This window comes from Rhinolophus sinicus, linkage group LG09 (assembly GCF_036562045.2).
Source record: "Rhinolophus sinicus isolate RSC01 linkage group LG09, ASM3656204v1, whole genome shotgun sequence".
NCBI classification, from domain to species: Eukaryota; Metazoa; Chordata; class Mammalia; order Chiroptera; family Rhinolophidae; genus Rhinolophus; species Rhinolophus sinicus.
In genome coordinates, this window is record NC_133758.1 from 45,202,199 (window position 1) to 45,215,832 (window position 13,634).

A 13,634-nucleotide genomic window follows, 5' to 3' on the forward strand; every position below is an offset into this window, starting at 1 on the left:
ATATGGGATAAACAGAGGAGGAAAGGAAAGAAGATACAATTAAAAATTGCTTTTTACATCCCTTAGGGGTAATTGATTCAAAGACTGGAAGAAAACTAAGGCTTTATGTGTATTTCATTCAATCCTTAGAAATATCCTATTTTAGATATTAGGTAATCAAGGATCCAGAGAAGTTTGGTAAGTTGCCCAAAGTAAAAAAGCTAGTAAGTTGCTTGATTCAAAATAAGTTAAGCCCTTGTTCTTTCCACTGCTCTCTCCTGTGTATTACAAAAAGAAAGAATATCATCTGAAGACAAGAGTTAGGGCTTAAAAAATTTTAAATACCTGAAAAGCTCTAAAAAACCAGAACTTATTTCCTGTTTGTTTGGCCCAAGCATTACCTGAGAACTTTCTTTACTTAGAATCGACATGATGTGGGAATGTGAAGATGATACAAAACTATGATAAATACTTTTAAAATTCACACACAGACCTTGGAACCGAAGGTGGTTGAACACATGCTAATAAGGTTTTAATTAATTTATACTTTGGTTTTCTTGAATTTGCAGAGTTAATATAACTAACTTGCCATATAACCTTCAAACATCCCTCAGAAGCACTGTGGGCCCCCGTTTTTCATCTTTAGTTGGAAATTTATCACTTGTCCTATTTCACAAAGTCAATGTGAGATTTATGTGGTGTGTCATGTTGGAAGCTCTGAAAGGCATAAAGAAAAACTCTGAAAAGCGTAAAGCACTATACTATACAAGTATGCATACTATATACTATGTCATTTAATATGCTGTTAATACTTCTGACCCTAAATACCTCTCCCTAAATTATTTTAGAATCTAAATGCTGAGCTGGAAGGGGCCTTGCAAACCACATTGTTTAATTCCCTTATATCATAAAGAAACAAAAGCCTGGAGTGATCAGAAGGCTGCTGTTCCACAATCAGAAACATAACTGGTTTTCAATCTTCTTTTCAGCTTAGTGCTTATTTCAGTATGTGACCTGAACTCTCACAATTGTTACATCTTGTCTTTTCTTTAAGCCCTAATTTCCGTTGGCTGTATATTTAAGTAGAGCATGTTTTTAAGGAAATTTCTGGAAAGAGTTCCTCCAGTGGCAGTATCTATGATTCACTGGTAACCTAAGAAAAAGCAAACCACCAAGCTCATGAAAATTATTACAAGGCCCTAGTATACATGTGTTCTGACAAGCAAGATTATGGCTCAGAAAGAGCAGCTGGCAACCATGTTACTGTCACCCAAATCAGTACACCAACAGATTTGGTTGATGTAGCCTTTCACCCATCTGGAAAAGTAAGGCATACACTAGTATTTCTGCAGTGCATTCACTTCCAACATGCAGTTACAAAATTCCTTTAGAATAATGATTCTTGAGCGTTTAGTAGGTGACTTTGCATGTGTTTCAGAAATGTTTTAACTTCCCAAGTTAAAGCTGAAGGCTGTTCACTTCTAAACATAGCTCTATTATGTTATAACAAAGGACTTTGTGGAACACTCACCAACAAAACTTTGAAGGCAAAATTTTACTTCAAGGTCCTTTCTGATGGATCTTGGAAGAATATTAGTTGGCAAAAATATTTCCAGGAATTAAGGCTTTTAGGGAATATTACAGTGCTAATCCAAATAAAATTTAAATGCATGTGTATTTCAAGTTTTTCTCAAAAGAACCTGTTTCCTGCCAACTACACATTTTATTATAAATAAGCCAAAACTTTTAAAGGAACTATTTATGTTCTTCATAGCACCAAAATCAAGCAATAAAAGATCTCAAAGAGTCTCCTAGTATATTCTCCTAGGAAAAGGAAAGATAAATAACCCTTAAGAGACCAAAAAAAAAAGCAGGAAGAAAGGATGGTAAGAGTCTCTTTTTAAGAATTTGCATTACTTTTTATTAGCTTAAAATTCTTTGGGAATCAGTGATATAAAAGGAAGAGTTCAGAACATTTTTAAACTCTTCCCAGCTAGTAGTTTGATACTAACAAAAAAATTACCCAAGCTTGTTAATTTATTCAGGATTTAAAAATTTTATAGCTATACTTTACACTGGTCTGTAGAGTCTAAAGTACTTTTTGCTTTCTGTCTTTTGTTCTTTAGTTCTAACAGAGGAATTCTTCATTGTAGCAGAATTGAAATCAAAGGCTATATTCTGTGTGGGAGGAGAAAGAACATCACAAATACGACAGTTGATAATAAAAGATAGGTAGAAAAAGAGTTCATATATTAAAAATGACTATCAAATGTAGAAATTTGTTCCAGAATTTACAACGTTTAAAAATTTTAGAAAATGAGTTAATGATTTTGCCAAAAAGGGATTATTATACTGTTATTCATAAGAGTAGAATTATAATAACAGTATATTAATAGTGTAGACTTTTTTCCTGACTTGACTATTTAAAACAAAAGCTTGGTAAATAAAACACATACTAGATCAAGGTAGAGTTTACACTTGATATGTATTTGGTTCCCATTACTAGAGAAAGAAATTATTTTTCCTCTTTTCCATGATAAAGAAAACTTTATTAATAGCACTAATTTTCCCAGGAAGGAGGGCATGACCTCTCTTTTCAGCAGCTGAGGTGAAGACATACAAGTGGACCAGCATACATGTCATAATGCCATCATCTCCCCATACCAATTCAAATAAAGGGTTTAGAAATTCAGGATTACTTGTGAGCAGCAGCTTCTTGTCCAAAGGTCACCAATGAAGAGAAGTACCTCACTGACACCTACAATCCTTCCAGTGCCAAGGCAACCACTGAGTGGAACAGGTGGAAGATTTTCTTCTAAAAATCTAATCTTGAATGAAAAGATGTATGTCCTACCCCAAATTGTTACCTTTAAAACCCAGACAGTTCTGACTTGAAAACTGGTATCTACTTTGAGCTCTTCTACTAAGCTGGTAAATAAAGAATGATCAAGAGTTCTCACTTAAAAACAAAAACAAAAAACAAAAACTTCCTTTCCTCTTCAACTTACTAGGATGTTTTCATAATCAACTCAAAGCAACAATTCTACAACTTCTCAGGAATAGGTGAGATACTGAGTACAAGACCCTGGGTTGGAAAATACTCCTGATGTGTATCTGCTCACCCAGAGGCAAGTCACTAGTTCAGATCTCTCTTGAGACAATTTATTTGGCTTTTGGAAAATTACTGGATGAAAGGACACATTGCGAGTCTGTTTTGAATGATATGTTAGCATTAAAGCAGGATGTCTGATGGCAAATTCTGTAGAGTTGCAACAACAACAACAACAAAAAACAGAAATGCCACAGCTTCTACTTTCCCTGCGGTCTGGCCACAGCACGCATGGACGCATGGATGCCTGGCACCTGCAGGGTCCTCCCACACCTAGAGCCCTACCTTGCTGAATGGACCCCCTTGTCATCGTCAGAGCTCAGGTCCACATCCACTGTGTCTTCTGCAGCAGGGGAAGCAGCCTGGTCTTCCTTCTTACTGTCCAGTTTGCATTTTTTTCTCCTTCGTTTTTTCTTTTTCACAGAACTTGGAGTGAACACTGTCTCTGTTTCCAAGATTTGTGAGATGTCGGAACTCTGAGATGGTCTTTCATTTCCACCTGATTTCACCAAAAGGGAGTCAATATCTTTAAAGAACTGATCTTCAGTAGGAATTGGTGAAGTGGCAAGGTAAGCGGGAAGTTTTTCCTTAAAGAGAACATGGAGAAAGCAAAGTTGTCCATGGCAAACTGGACAGTGATCAAAATAATAATACTTTGCATATCTAATTTCCACTGTGGTAGAAAGAATACATAGTCCCTAAAAGTAAGAAAGTCACACTGAACTGGGGCACTGCCCGCTGTGCTCTAAGTAGGTCTTTACTCTGTTGCACATAGCTCAATGTTAGCTCATTCTGATCAACATAACTGAATACATTTGGAGGAACCATTATGTCAAGTCAGCATGGAACACATGAAAGCTAGTATAATTAAAGCAGAGCCAATTAAATTCTATAAAGAGAAGTTCAAAGCAATAGCAGCATTCCCAGGAGGTGTTAAAAAGCACTCTGTCAAGAACTTACCAAGAACAATAAGAACAGGACAAAGCAGAAGGCAAGGACCAGGAATACCCCATCAGACAAAGGGCAGCAGGACCAGGAAGTGAAATGAGGAATTATGGTAAAATTCAGAGTGGTTGATGCTTGTGTTTGCCAAATTAATTGAGGGTGGAGGAAGGCTTTTCTAACAGAGAGAATACTGTGTAACAAATGAAATTAGTGCTCTCTTGCTGAAAGAAGCCAAACTGTAATAATCATTTATAAAAGATATAGGCCAATTAATGCAAATCCTTTGAGACTATAATAAACCAATTCATGTGACTATTCAAGGTTAGGGATGTAATGTCCCAAATCAAAACGGTAAACATGTTTTCCAAGTTCAAAGGTCATGTGTATAAACACACACACAGCTTGAAGAGATACACCTTGATTACGTAGGCAAAACTCAATTCAAATCAAGGTGTAAACTGTAACAGAAAGGAAAGCTCATTAAAGTTAGAGAAAAAAGATGTGTCTTTCCTTACAAAAAGGAGCAAATACAAAAGGACTTTTGCATTCTCTCCGTATGCTGAAACCCTGAAACCTGGCGTGGAGAAAAGTTCCTCATTCCTCCAGCTCCCTTCTGACAGCTTAATTCTTCAAACTAAAACTAAGCTTTTCTAACCAGCAACAATCATCTGTACAACTATCTATGAAAACTGAGTATTTGTTTTGTGACATGCACCAGAGTCCTGAATACAATATGTGAAGTGAAGGTAACCAATTAGGACTTACAAATTCCTCTTCAGTCTCTTCCACAAAGAAAGCTTCTCCATTGTCACCCAATTTCATGTGAAGATCCACTGCATCTCCATTGATTTCTATATCAATCTAAAAGGGGAGAAACAGAGTGTGATTTAGTACTAAGAGTCTTTGATTTCACGTAAAACTTAAGCCTAAATTCTGGGTTCTCGAGCCAAACTTAGTACTGAGGTTCCTAGAGTGACAGCCCCAGAGAAACACAGCTACCTGCCCCACATCCCAGCCCTAAAAAAAACAAACAGACCTTGGTGGGGTGGGGTGGGGGATGGTTACCAGGGAATGAAAGAAAATGTTTTATCATCTATTTTTATAACATATAATGATACCTCTGTTAGTAATGAGACCCTAGTGACCTGATTCTTTGTTTCTAGATACGACTCGCCGATAAAAGGAACAGGGGCTCCTTGGAAAAATAAAATAATTAATTCCAGGACTGAGGCAGGGAAAATAGATTCTTCTGGAACAGCTTATGGTGCCAGAAAGTAAAATAGTGCTCAAAAAATGATGGGAGCATTTCAAAAGAACTCAACTTGAAGGAGCTACCAATCGCCAAATCTGGGACAATTTGAGCAACTAATAATGATAATAATGAATTGTAACCCATAGAGTAAAAGTAAAATCTATGAATCCACACTTATCTAAAAAAAAAAAGAGTTAAAAAACAACAACTAGTTGTCCTCTATTTCAGACCATCTATGTATTTCAGTGTGGCTTCAGAGAGTGGAGGTGGGGCTGCTGTCCAAACCAGGCTAATAAATATATCCACCCCAGCTATAGTGATTGGTCCCCAAGATATATGTGATCCATGTATGACAGGGAGACTAAACACTGTAGGAAAGAGAAGCTCTCTTTCTACTGGGGTTGCTGAGTTAATGGGAAGTAAACCTAGAGGTATTGGTGGCTATCTTATTTTAAAAAGAACATACACAAAGGGAAGCAGAGCTGAGAGGTGGGGGAGAGAGTTCTGATAACATCTTCAGAGATTCTAAATAAAGCCCTGATTAATTCAAATGCCCCTGGACTTTAGTTAATGCAAGGCAATCAATTTCTTTTTTGCTTAAGCTAGTATGAGGTGGATTTTTGTCATCCACAATGGAAACTGTCGTGTCTAATACACTAGTTTATTTAACTATGATAAGTAATCAAAGGATCAGTTTTGTGTTAAATCAACAAAATTAATATTTAAAAATATCAAGTACAGGTTTACCTTCTGAAAGTAAACTCCTGCTTTGTGAAACAGTGGGAGTATTGGTGTTCTATCAAACAAGAACATGCCAATGGCAATGGGAAAATTATTATACTGCATCTCTTTAATCAGAGGTTTGATCGTGATTTCAAGTTCACTTCATAGTTGTTACCATTTTGAAAATTGGGGTTGTAGTTTAAAATGAAATGAATTGCTTTCAATAATCGAAACTGACCTAAAATATAACAAATACTTAATCCAGATTGCCAGAGTATACCAAGGCAGACATGGTTTCAGTTTTACTGTCACTGGAAAGCTGTGTTTTGGTCCAACAGCCAAATTTCTTCCCAAACTTATCTTTTGGGTTTCTGGGATACCAAGGGAAAAGTGGGAAAGAAATTTCCTTTTCCTGTGTCTCATGGATAGACTTCTATTAAAATTCAAGGGTTTGACAAGATATTTAATACAATGATTTGCATAACAGTTTATAGAAACGATTCCTTTCTTAATTAGACGCATACAGCATGCAGAAAGAGGTATCTTATCTGCCCCATTTGCAGGTACACAAATGCTTATATATTCATCAGTTCTATTTTGAAAGGCCAGAAGACTTATCTAATCTCATTAAAAAACCCAGATCACAGCAAAAACAAATAAATAATGCCTTAAAAGCTGTTTTACAAATAGATCCTTGCACAGCTCATGGGAAGTCTCAGTGCAAAAACAGTTTGCTGTTGATTGTCCCAAAGCAGATACAGTCTGAAAGAACTACCGGAAAGGAAGAAAAATTCCAGAGGAGCTAACTGTGGCTAAACATTGTTTTGCAATGGAAAGTTTCAAAGTCACTAAATAAACTGCAACTGCTTTTGGTTTCCAAAGGGTGACTCTGTATTAATAGAGGCCAGGCCACACAAATCCTGTCCCCTGAAATATGGCTCTCCAGGGGAAGATTTTGTTAACACCTAGAAAAATGAGATGTTTCTTTGGGTGGGGAAAATATCTAGTTTGTGAAAGCGATAAATCTTTCCTTTCACTCTCAAAATAACCTACGTTTAATTAAAATATAGGGAAATTTCTATTTTAAAAAATATGATCAGTTATGTGAAATAGTCAAAATCTGAAAATAGATATTTTCACCTTATATGCCAGTGGTCCTCTAACAATTCTGTTCCAGAAAATGGTGTGGTTCTTTCCTTGTGCTTTAAAAATCCTGAAAATCTTCCTATATTGTTTAGGTAGATACTATGGGGCAAGAGTAGAAAGGGAAATGCTACTATGTACCTACAAAGTTTTATTACCAGCTTAATTTTCTGGCTTGATTGACATCAGATGTACTGACAAGCCGTGCAGGTGCTCCGTAACCTGAAGGTAAGAGACTGCAGGAAAAAGGAAACCCAACACAAATACCTTCTTTTTAAATGCATCTTCCCTAAAAATAAATAAAAACCAACCAGCCTATGACATGGTTGTTTTTCTAGGTGTTAACAGAATCTGTTCCACTGGAGAGCCATGTTTCAGTTAGATTTGGAGACAAGTCCTGATATCAACACAATTTAGATTACACATAAGATTTTATAGCTTTGTCAAAACAAACAAATCTGGCATTAATTTTGTTTAAACAAATGTAAGATATTCTTGATTACTTCAGTCTATTCCCAGTCTATTCTACTCAGAATGGAATAGAGTTGTTATGAAGGCATTACCCTAAATATTTTGAAGGTAAATGCTATATAAGGCAAAGGAAGTTTTTTTAAATAAACGTAACATCCCATTTACAACTCTAGTTTCTCTGTTTCGTTCTTCTGAAACGCAACATATAGAATTATCAAAATAATTTTCAGCCTTTTTTTCCCTTGGAAAGACTTCCTTTAGGAGAGCTTTTTTAATTTAGAGGCAACTTCAAAAAGTAATACATGGGGCAGCCAGGCGGCTCAGGTGGTTGGAGCGCTGTGTTCCTAACACGGAGGTCGCTGGTTCAATTCCCACATTGGCCAGTGAGCTGTGCCCTCTACAGCTAGAGGGAGGAGGGGGGAAGGCAAAAAAAAAAAAGAAAGAAAAAAAGAAAGCAATACACAAAGGCTGACTTCTCATACCATTGTCTTTAACATCATACAGGTTTAAAATAAATAAAAGGCCCAGAGAGCTCACAGTAACAATTTACTCATTGCCACCATCTCACTTTTCAATCTGCACTCACCACCTTCTCTTTGGATCTCAGGACTCCCAGCTTCCCAAACCGAACGTGAAAAGGCGAACACTGATAGGTGCCATCCTGCTGCCGGACCACAATGACATCGATGCACCCAGACAGGGTGGCTTGGTTAATGCCCTTGTAGAGCTCCTTCACAGTGACAATCACCTGCCCGGCCAGCTGTCCCATATAATTCATGGTTTGAGACTAAAAGACAAGACAAAAATTAGATGCAATGTTAACACTAAATTTGAAGATCTAATGACAATGACAAAGAAAAAACCAAAGTGACTAAAACTGCATTGCTCATTTGTACATCAGATCATGTACCATTATTAGTAACTGTGATGATTTTGAACCCATTAGTCTCATGCTACCACTGTTTCTACATGGTTCCATGCATGAAGAATACGAGACTCCTTTCTATCTGAGAAGCTTTCCAAGCCGGGGTATGAGGCATGCAAAAGTTACCTTTCCTTTCTCATCATTAAGGATCGTGCCAGTTGCCATTAGAAATCTTCCCCCAAAGATCAAAACCTGCATAGAACTCCCAAAGAACCCAGACCACCACCAATGCCCTCCTGGCCAAGACTCTTGTGGGAACTCGTGACTACTGGACCACTCAGACCACAGCCGCCAAGCAGAAAGAAAATGACCAAAGACCATCCCAGGAGAAACCTGGTGAGAGATGAGTAAGTGAGAGCTGGGTTTTCTATGGGACTATTACTAATAGAATATTAAAATGGTTCAGACAGACGCTACATTAAATAAACTCTAGGGAGCTAGACTGGGTCTAACCTATTTATAACATTATTTTTAGGGAACATGCCCCTCAATGTTTCAGCATAAGTCATTGAAACATAGATGCATGTTCCACAAAGTTCAAAGCACAGAAAAGGGTTTTAATCTTGTTCCTAAACCACAATTCACTATTCAAATAAGGATCACCAGGCTATAAAGGATTCTCCAGAAAGATTCAAATAAGGAGGTAAGTGCACCTGAGTAGGGCTACAGGGCTGACAGGGAACGCTTTGTCTCTGTACCCACACCGGCTGTGGCTACAGTTAGAACTGGCTCAATCGGACCAAAAGACAGGGTGTCCACCACTTGTTATGCTATGAGGGGCAGTAGGGGAGTCTCCTTGGTCCCCTCATCAACTCTTCCACTAATGAGAAAAAGTAGCCCCCCATTAGCCCTAAGTTTGTCAAATTTCATTTCCAGTTGAGTACCACATTTCCTTCATTACACACTGACACCCTTACTATTCCTAGTACTATGTCAAAGCACAATTTAGCAAAAGTCATTCTCCTGGGGATGGGAGGGGTGCAGACCAAACAAGAGACCCGCCACAGCTCTGGCTAAGAGGCCAACTTTCACCAAACCAGAGAACTGACAGATTATTCTCCAGGTTATTCATCATACACACAATTATCTCTCTAATCCCAGCTTTTGAGGTGCCTTGAGCTCAAAATTACACACTCAGAAAATTTTCTGAATATTTTAAAGCTAATGTTATCAAAGCACTAAGGCATCTACAGAAGAGCTAGCTTTGTGTGATGCAAACTAGCTGCAGAACTTACTACTAAATAACCAGCTAAGGTGGTGTCCCCTATGTAGTAAATTCTAAAACAATTACAAGTTGGTGATGACTTTGGTTTAAGAATAATTGATTTGAACTCAATAGTAAGACCAAATTAAGCATATATCAAGGGCTTAATAATTATTTCTTGAATTAATTAAGGAATGATCAAATGAACCATCAACAAATGAGACTACAAAAATTAGAAGCACGTGTGGGGAGAAAATAGTGTTTCATCAGAATATTCATATTACATCTCATTACATTTTTAAAAATTAATCTTTTTGAGATAACTGTAGATTCACATGCATGTAGTTGTAAGAAATACGCAAAGAGATCCCACGTATTGTTTAACAGTTTCCTTCAATGGTAACATTTTGCAAACTTGTTGAATATCTTTTCATGTGCCGATTCACCATATGAGTATTTCATTAAATCTTATTTCATAAAAAAGCACTACAACTCATTTAGAGGAAAAGGGAATAAACATCTTGCTTGTTCCTTATTTCTGGGGTCACAATGTACAATTTTTAAGTTAAGAATGTTTCCAAAAACACAGGTGAAATAAAGTTTTGTCTTGTGTATTTCATTTTTTCACTCTCTTTTGCCAGAAGTATTTTTTAGCAACCTAGAACAGTCCATCAGCGTTTTCATAGTCTACAAGTAATATATGTTTACGACATGCTTTTTGCTTTTCCCAGTAAGTACGTTAACCAAACAGCACCCAAATAGGCAATTCTATGTATTATTGCTTGACTATTGTTGGCAATTTTAAAATGAGTTTTGTTACAAATTTTAACAATTCATAACTAGTTGCATATGCCTTTTCTTAAAAGAAAATGAGAAATGGTAACTTTTATGCACCTACCTCCAGCCATAAACAATCTTATAAACTAAATGTGTAATAAACTTACATCAACTAGAGCATAGAATCCATAATTAAGTGTAAAGAACTACATCTATTCAAGATGATCTTAATTACCATGGCGAAGGGATGTGCTGTTATGCAAGAAAGTCTACTGTGTAAATGCCGGTTGCTAAATGTAGAAAAATACAGTCTGTCAAATGACTTTCTGATAGCAGATATAAAACAATCCCGTAATGTTACAAAGTTTGGGAAAACCAAAGTAAAGGGAGGGCTGGTGCCTTAACTTTCTCTACACCCTGGGAATGAGGGACACAACTCTGCCAGGAAAGGCACCTCAACCAGGCTGGGGGAAGGGGTTATGTTTGGGGGGAAAGCAGTTAGCCGCTGTACATGTGATCCATTAAACAGCTTCCTCTTTAAGCAGAGTCTAGCACCATAAAACGTTATTCCTACACACCCAGTTCAGCACTAGCCATAATTAAGCTCAGTGAGAACAAAGGCCCCTGACACCAGCCTGTCCTGGTCAGAACCTGGGAAAGCAGGACTCTGAGCAGGGGCAGAAAAGATAGATGATTAGGTAACCCAGTCACATGGAGGGAAAACAACCCCCCAAAGACACCTGCTTTTGAAATAAAACAAAAAATTAAAATATAGTGAAATAATATACATTGTAAACGATTCATCATATTTTATAGTGACTGATGAGGAAAAAGGTGGAAGGGCTGGGAAAATGAATTCAAGGATGTAGAGTGAAACAGACCAAGGGAGAAAGATGCAGAAAGATAAAAACTCAGAGAAAAAGCCAAGATAGAACACATAATCAGAATGCAGACTAGACTGACATACGCGTAGAGATACGCACACAGAAAAAGCACCATGGCACGGAAAGATGTTCATAGAGCAGCGGCCCTATCTTCACGCTGACAAGCACAAAATAAAACATAAAAATACATTTACTGATTCTTAGAACTCGAAGAATTTATCCAGCCCTGTCTTTCAACAAATAGCAAAAATGCTTCTAGCACACTTCTGAAATGTGTAAACAATCATCACAGTAGCAGCAACTACTATCTTCTGAGAGCTTACTATGTACCCAATTCTTAAGCTTACATATGCATTATCATCTTGAGACAACACTATAGGTATTATTTCTATTTTTAAAGATAATAAAATTGAGGCTTAGAAAGATTAAGCATTGTTATGAACTGAATGTACTCCCCCCAAAACCCAAATTCATATGTTGAAGCACTAACTCTGGATGTGGCGGTCTCTAGGAGGTAATGAGGTTTAGATGAGGTCATGAAGGTGGGGCCCCCACAATGGGATCAATGCCTTTAGAAGGACAGGAAGGCACCAGGCCTCGCTCTCTCTCCCCCCACCACGTGAGGACACAGTGAGAAAGTAGTTGTCTACAAGCCAACTGTCCTCAAAGGAAGTGAATCTGCCAGTACCTTGATCTGGGACTTCCCAGACTCCAAAACTGAGGGAAACAAATGCCTGTTATTTGAACCACGCAGTCTGTGGTATTTTGCCACAGCAGCCTGAGCTGACTAAGACAAGTATTTTAAACATCATATGCTACACTGCTTTTCAATTTTGGAACACTTCCAGTTGACAGAAAGACACTCCTTTCACCAGGAAGTTCACACCAGTATCAGACAGCCCTAGTTATTATGTCCTCTAGGAATCACACTGATATGTACCACTCTCTTCTAAGTGACACTACTACACACCAGAGTTTATTGTACAACCACAACTAGGTCTCATCTATTCTGGGCTAAGCATTCTTATTCTTTAAAATATTTGAAATGACTGTTGACTTTCACTTTCATGAAAACCAGAGGACTGTCTATGTCTTTCTTTAAATGGGAGATGCAAAACTAGACGCCACAGCACAGACAGGCCTGATTGATACACAAGGTACACAACGTACATTCTGTGTTTAGCTCCAGATACAGGCCCTGTGGGCTGGGTTAAAGGTTGGGAGCCCCCAAGGAGGCTATTACTGATCAATAAACTAAAAATGGAAAGAATCAGTAGATAGTAATCAACTGAAATACTTATTAGAGGCCAAATGGCCTTTTCATGCATAAAATTCGATAGACCAGATAGTCTTTCATGTATAGAATTCAATGGTGCACACACATTATCAGATTTTAGATTCTTCTTACCAAATACTTTAAACACAGACTAGTGTTAGCTTTCAAGACTCAATTATTTACCAAAAGTTTAAAGATTTGCTTAGCAACCTTTCCTGAGCATCAGAGAAACAAAAAGTAAATCACCATGATGTGGTAAAGATTTATAAATGGAATGTATCAGTACATAGGTTCAGCTCTCCCTCCTACAAAAACTGCCCCAAATTAAAGGTGATGTGTTCAATCAAAAGTAACTTTCGCTGAGGAAAAGAGTAACTATAAAGATATAGGTGGCTATTAAAATATTACGGTTTCTAAATTGTTGTCAATACAAAATAGTTTCTAAATTGTTATCGATACAAAATGGATACATTCTAAACTGCTTTTTTATACATGTCAAAATCTGTTTCCTAAGTTTTAAGTTTACCTTCATATATCTATTCTCTATCAGTATTACTAGCTAACAGTATGACTACTGACAAGCACAATTGTTAGTCGTCCATCATGTGTCAAGTGCTAAGTCAACCTGAACATTATCTCATGTAATCTTCCTAACTACCCGTGAGTTTGGTATCAGTATTCCCATTTATTAATATATGAGGAAAAGGAGGTTCACAAGTGTCCAAGGTGTCCACACTAAGTGGTAAAACAAAAATTCAAACTCAAGTCTGATTCTAGACCCTGTGTCCTTACCTGCATCACTAAGTGACAGTAATACTCTAAGCAATGACGATAAAAGTATTGGCAAAGCCTCCGTATTTCTTGCTGAAAATGTGCTGCTTTTAGCAACTGGAATATTATTTTCATTTAATGCTACCTGGCCACATAATATTATGATTCGAGAGAG

At 37.3% G+C, this 13,634-nt stretch overlaps 1 protein-coding gene across 4 annotated transcripts in view; it reads right to left on the reverse strand.

The window, feature by feature from the left end:
• The window catches only part of LPIN2 (lipin 2), a 73,453-nt gene that overhangs the window by 21,105 nt on the left and 38,714 nt on the right, over positions 1 to 13,634 (reverse strand). For all 4 annotated transcript variants that reach the window (XM_019755762.2, XM_019755763.2, XM_074340263.1 and 1 more), the window contains 3 exons: positions 8,209 to 8,409; positions 4,799 to 4,894; positions 3,374 to 3,675 (listed from right to left, as the gene is read on the reverse strand). In XM_019755762.2, the coding sequence (XP_019611321.2) occupies positions 3,374 to 3,675; positions 4,799 to 4,894; positions 8,209 to 8,400 (590 nt within the window). In that variant the 5' untranslated portion in view covers positions 8,401 to 8,409. The remainder of the gene's footprint in view (positions 1 to 3,373; positions 3,676 to 4,798; positions 4,895 to 8,208; positions 8,410 to 13,634) is intronic.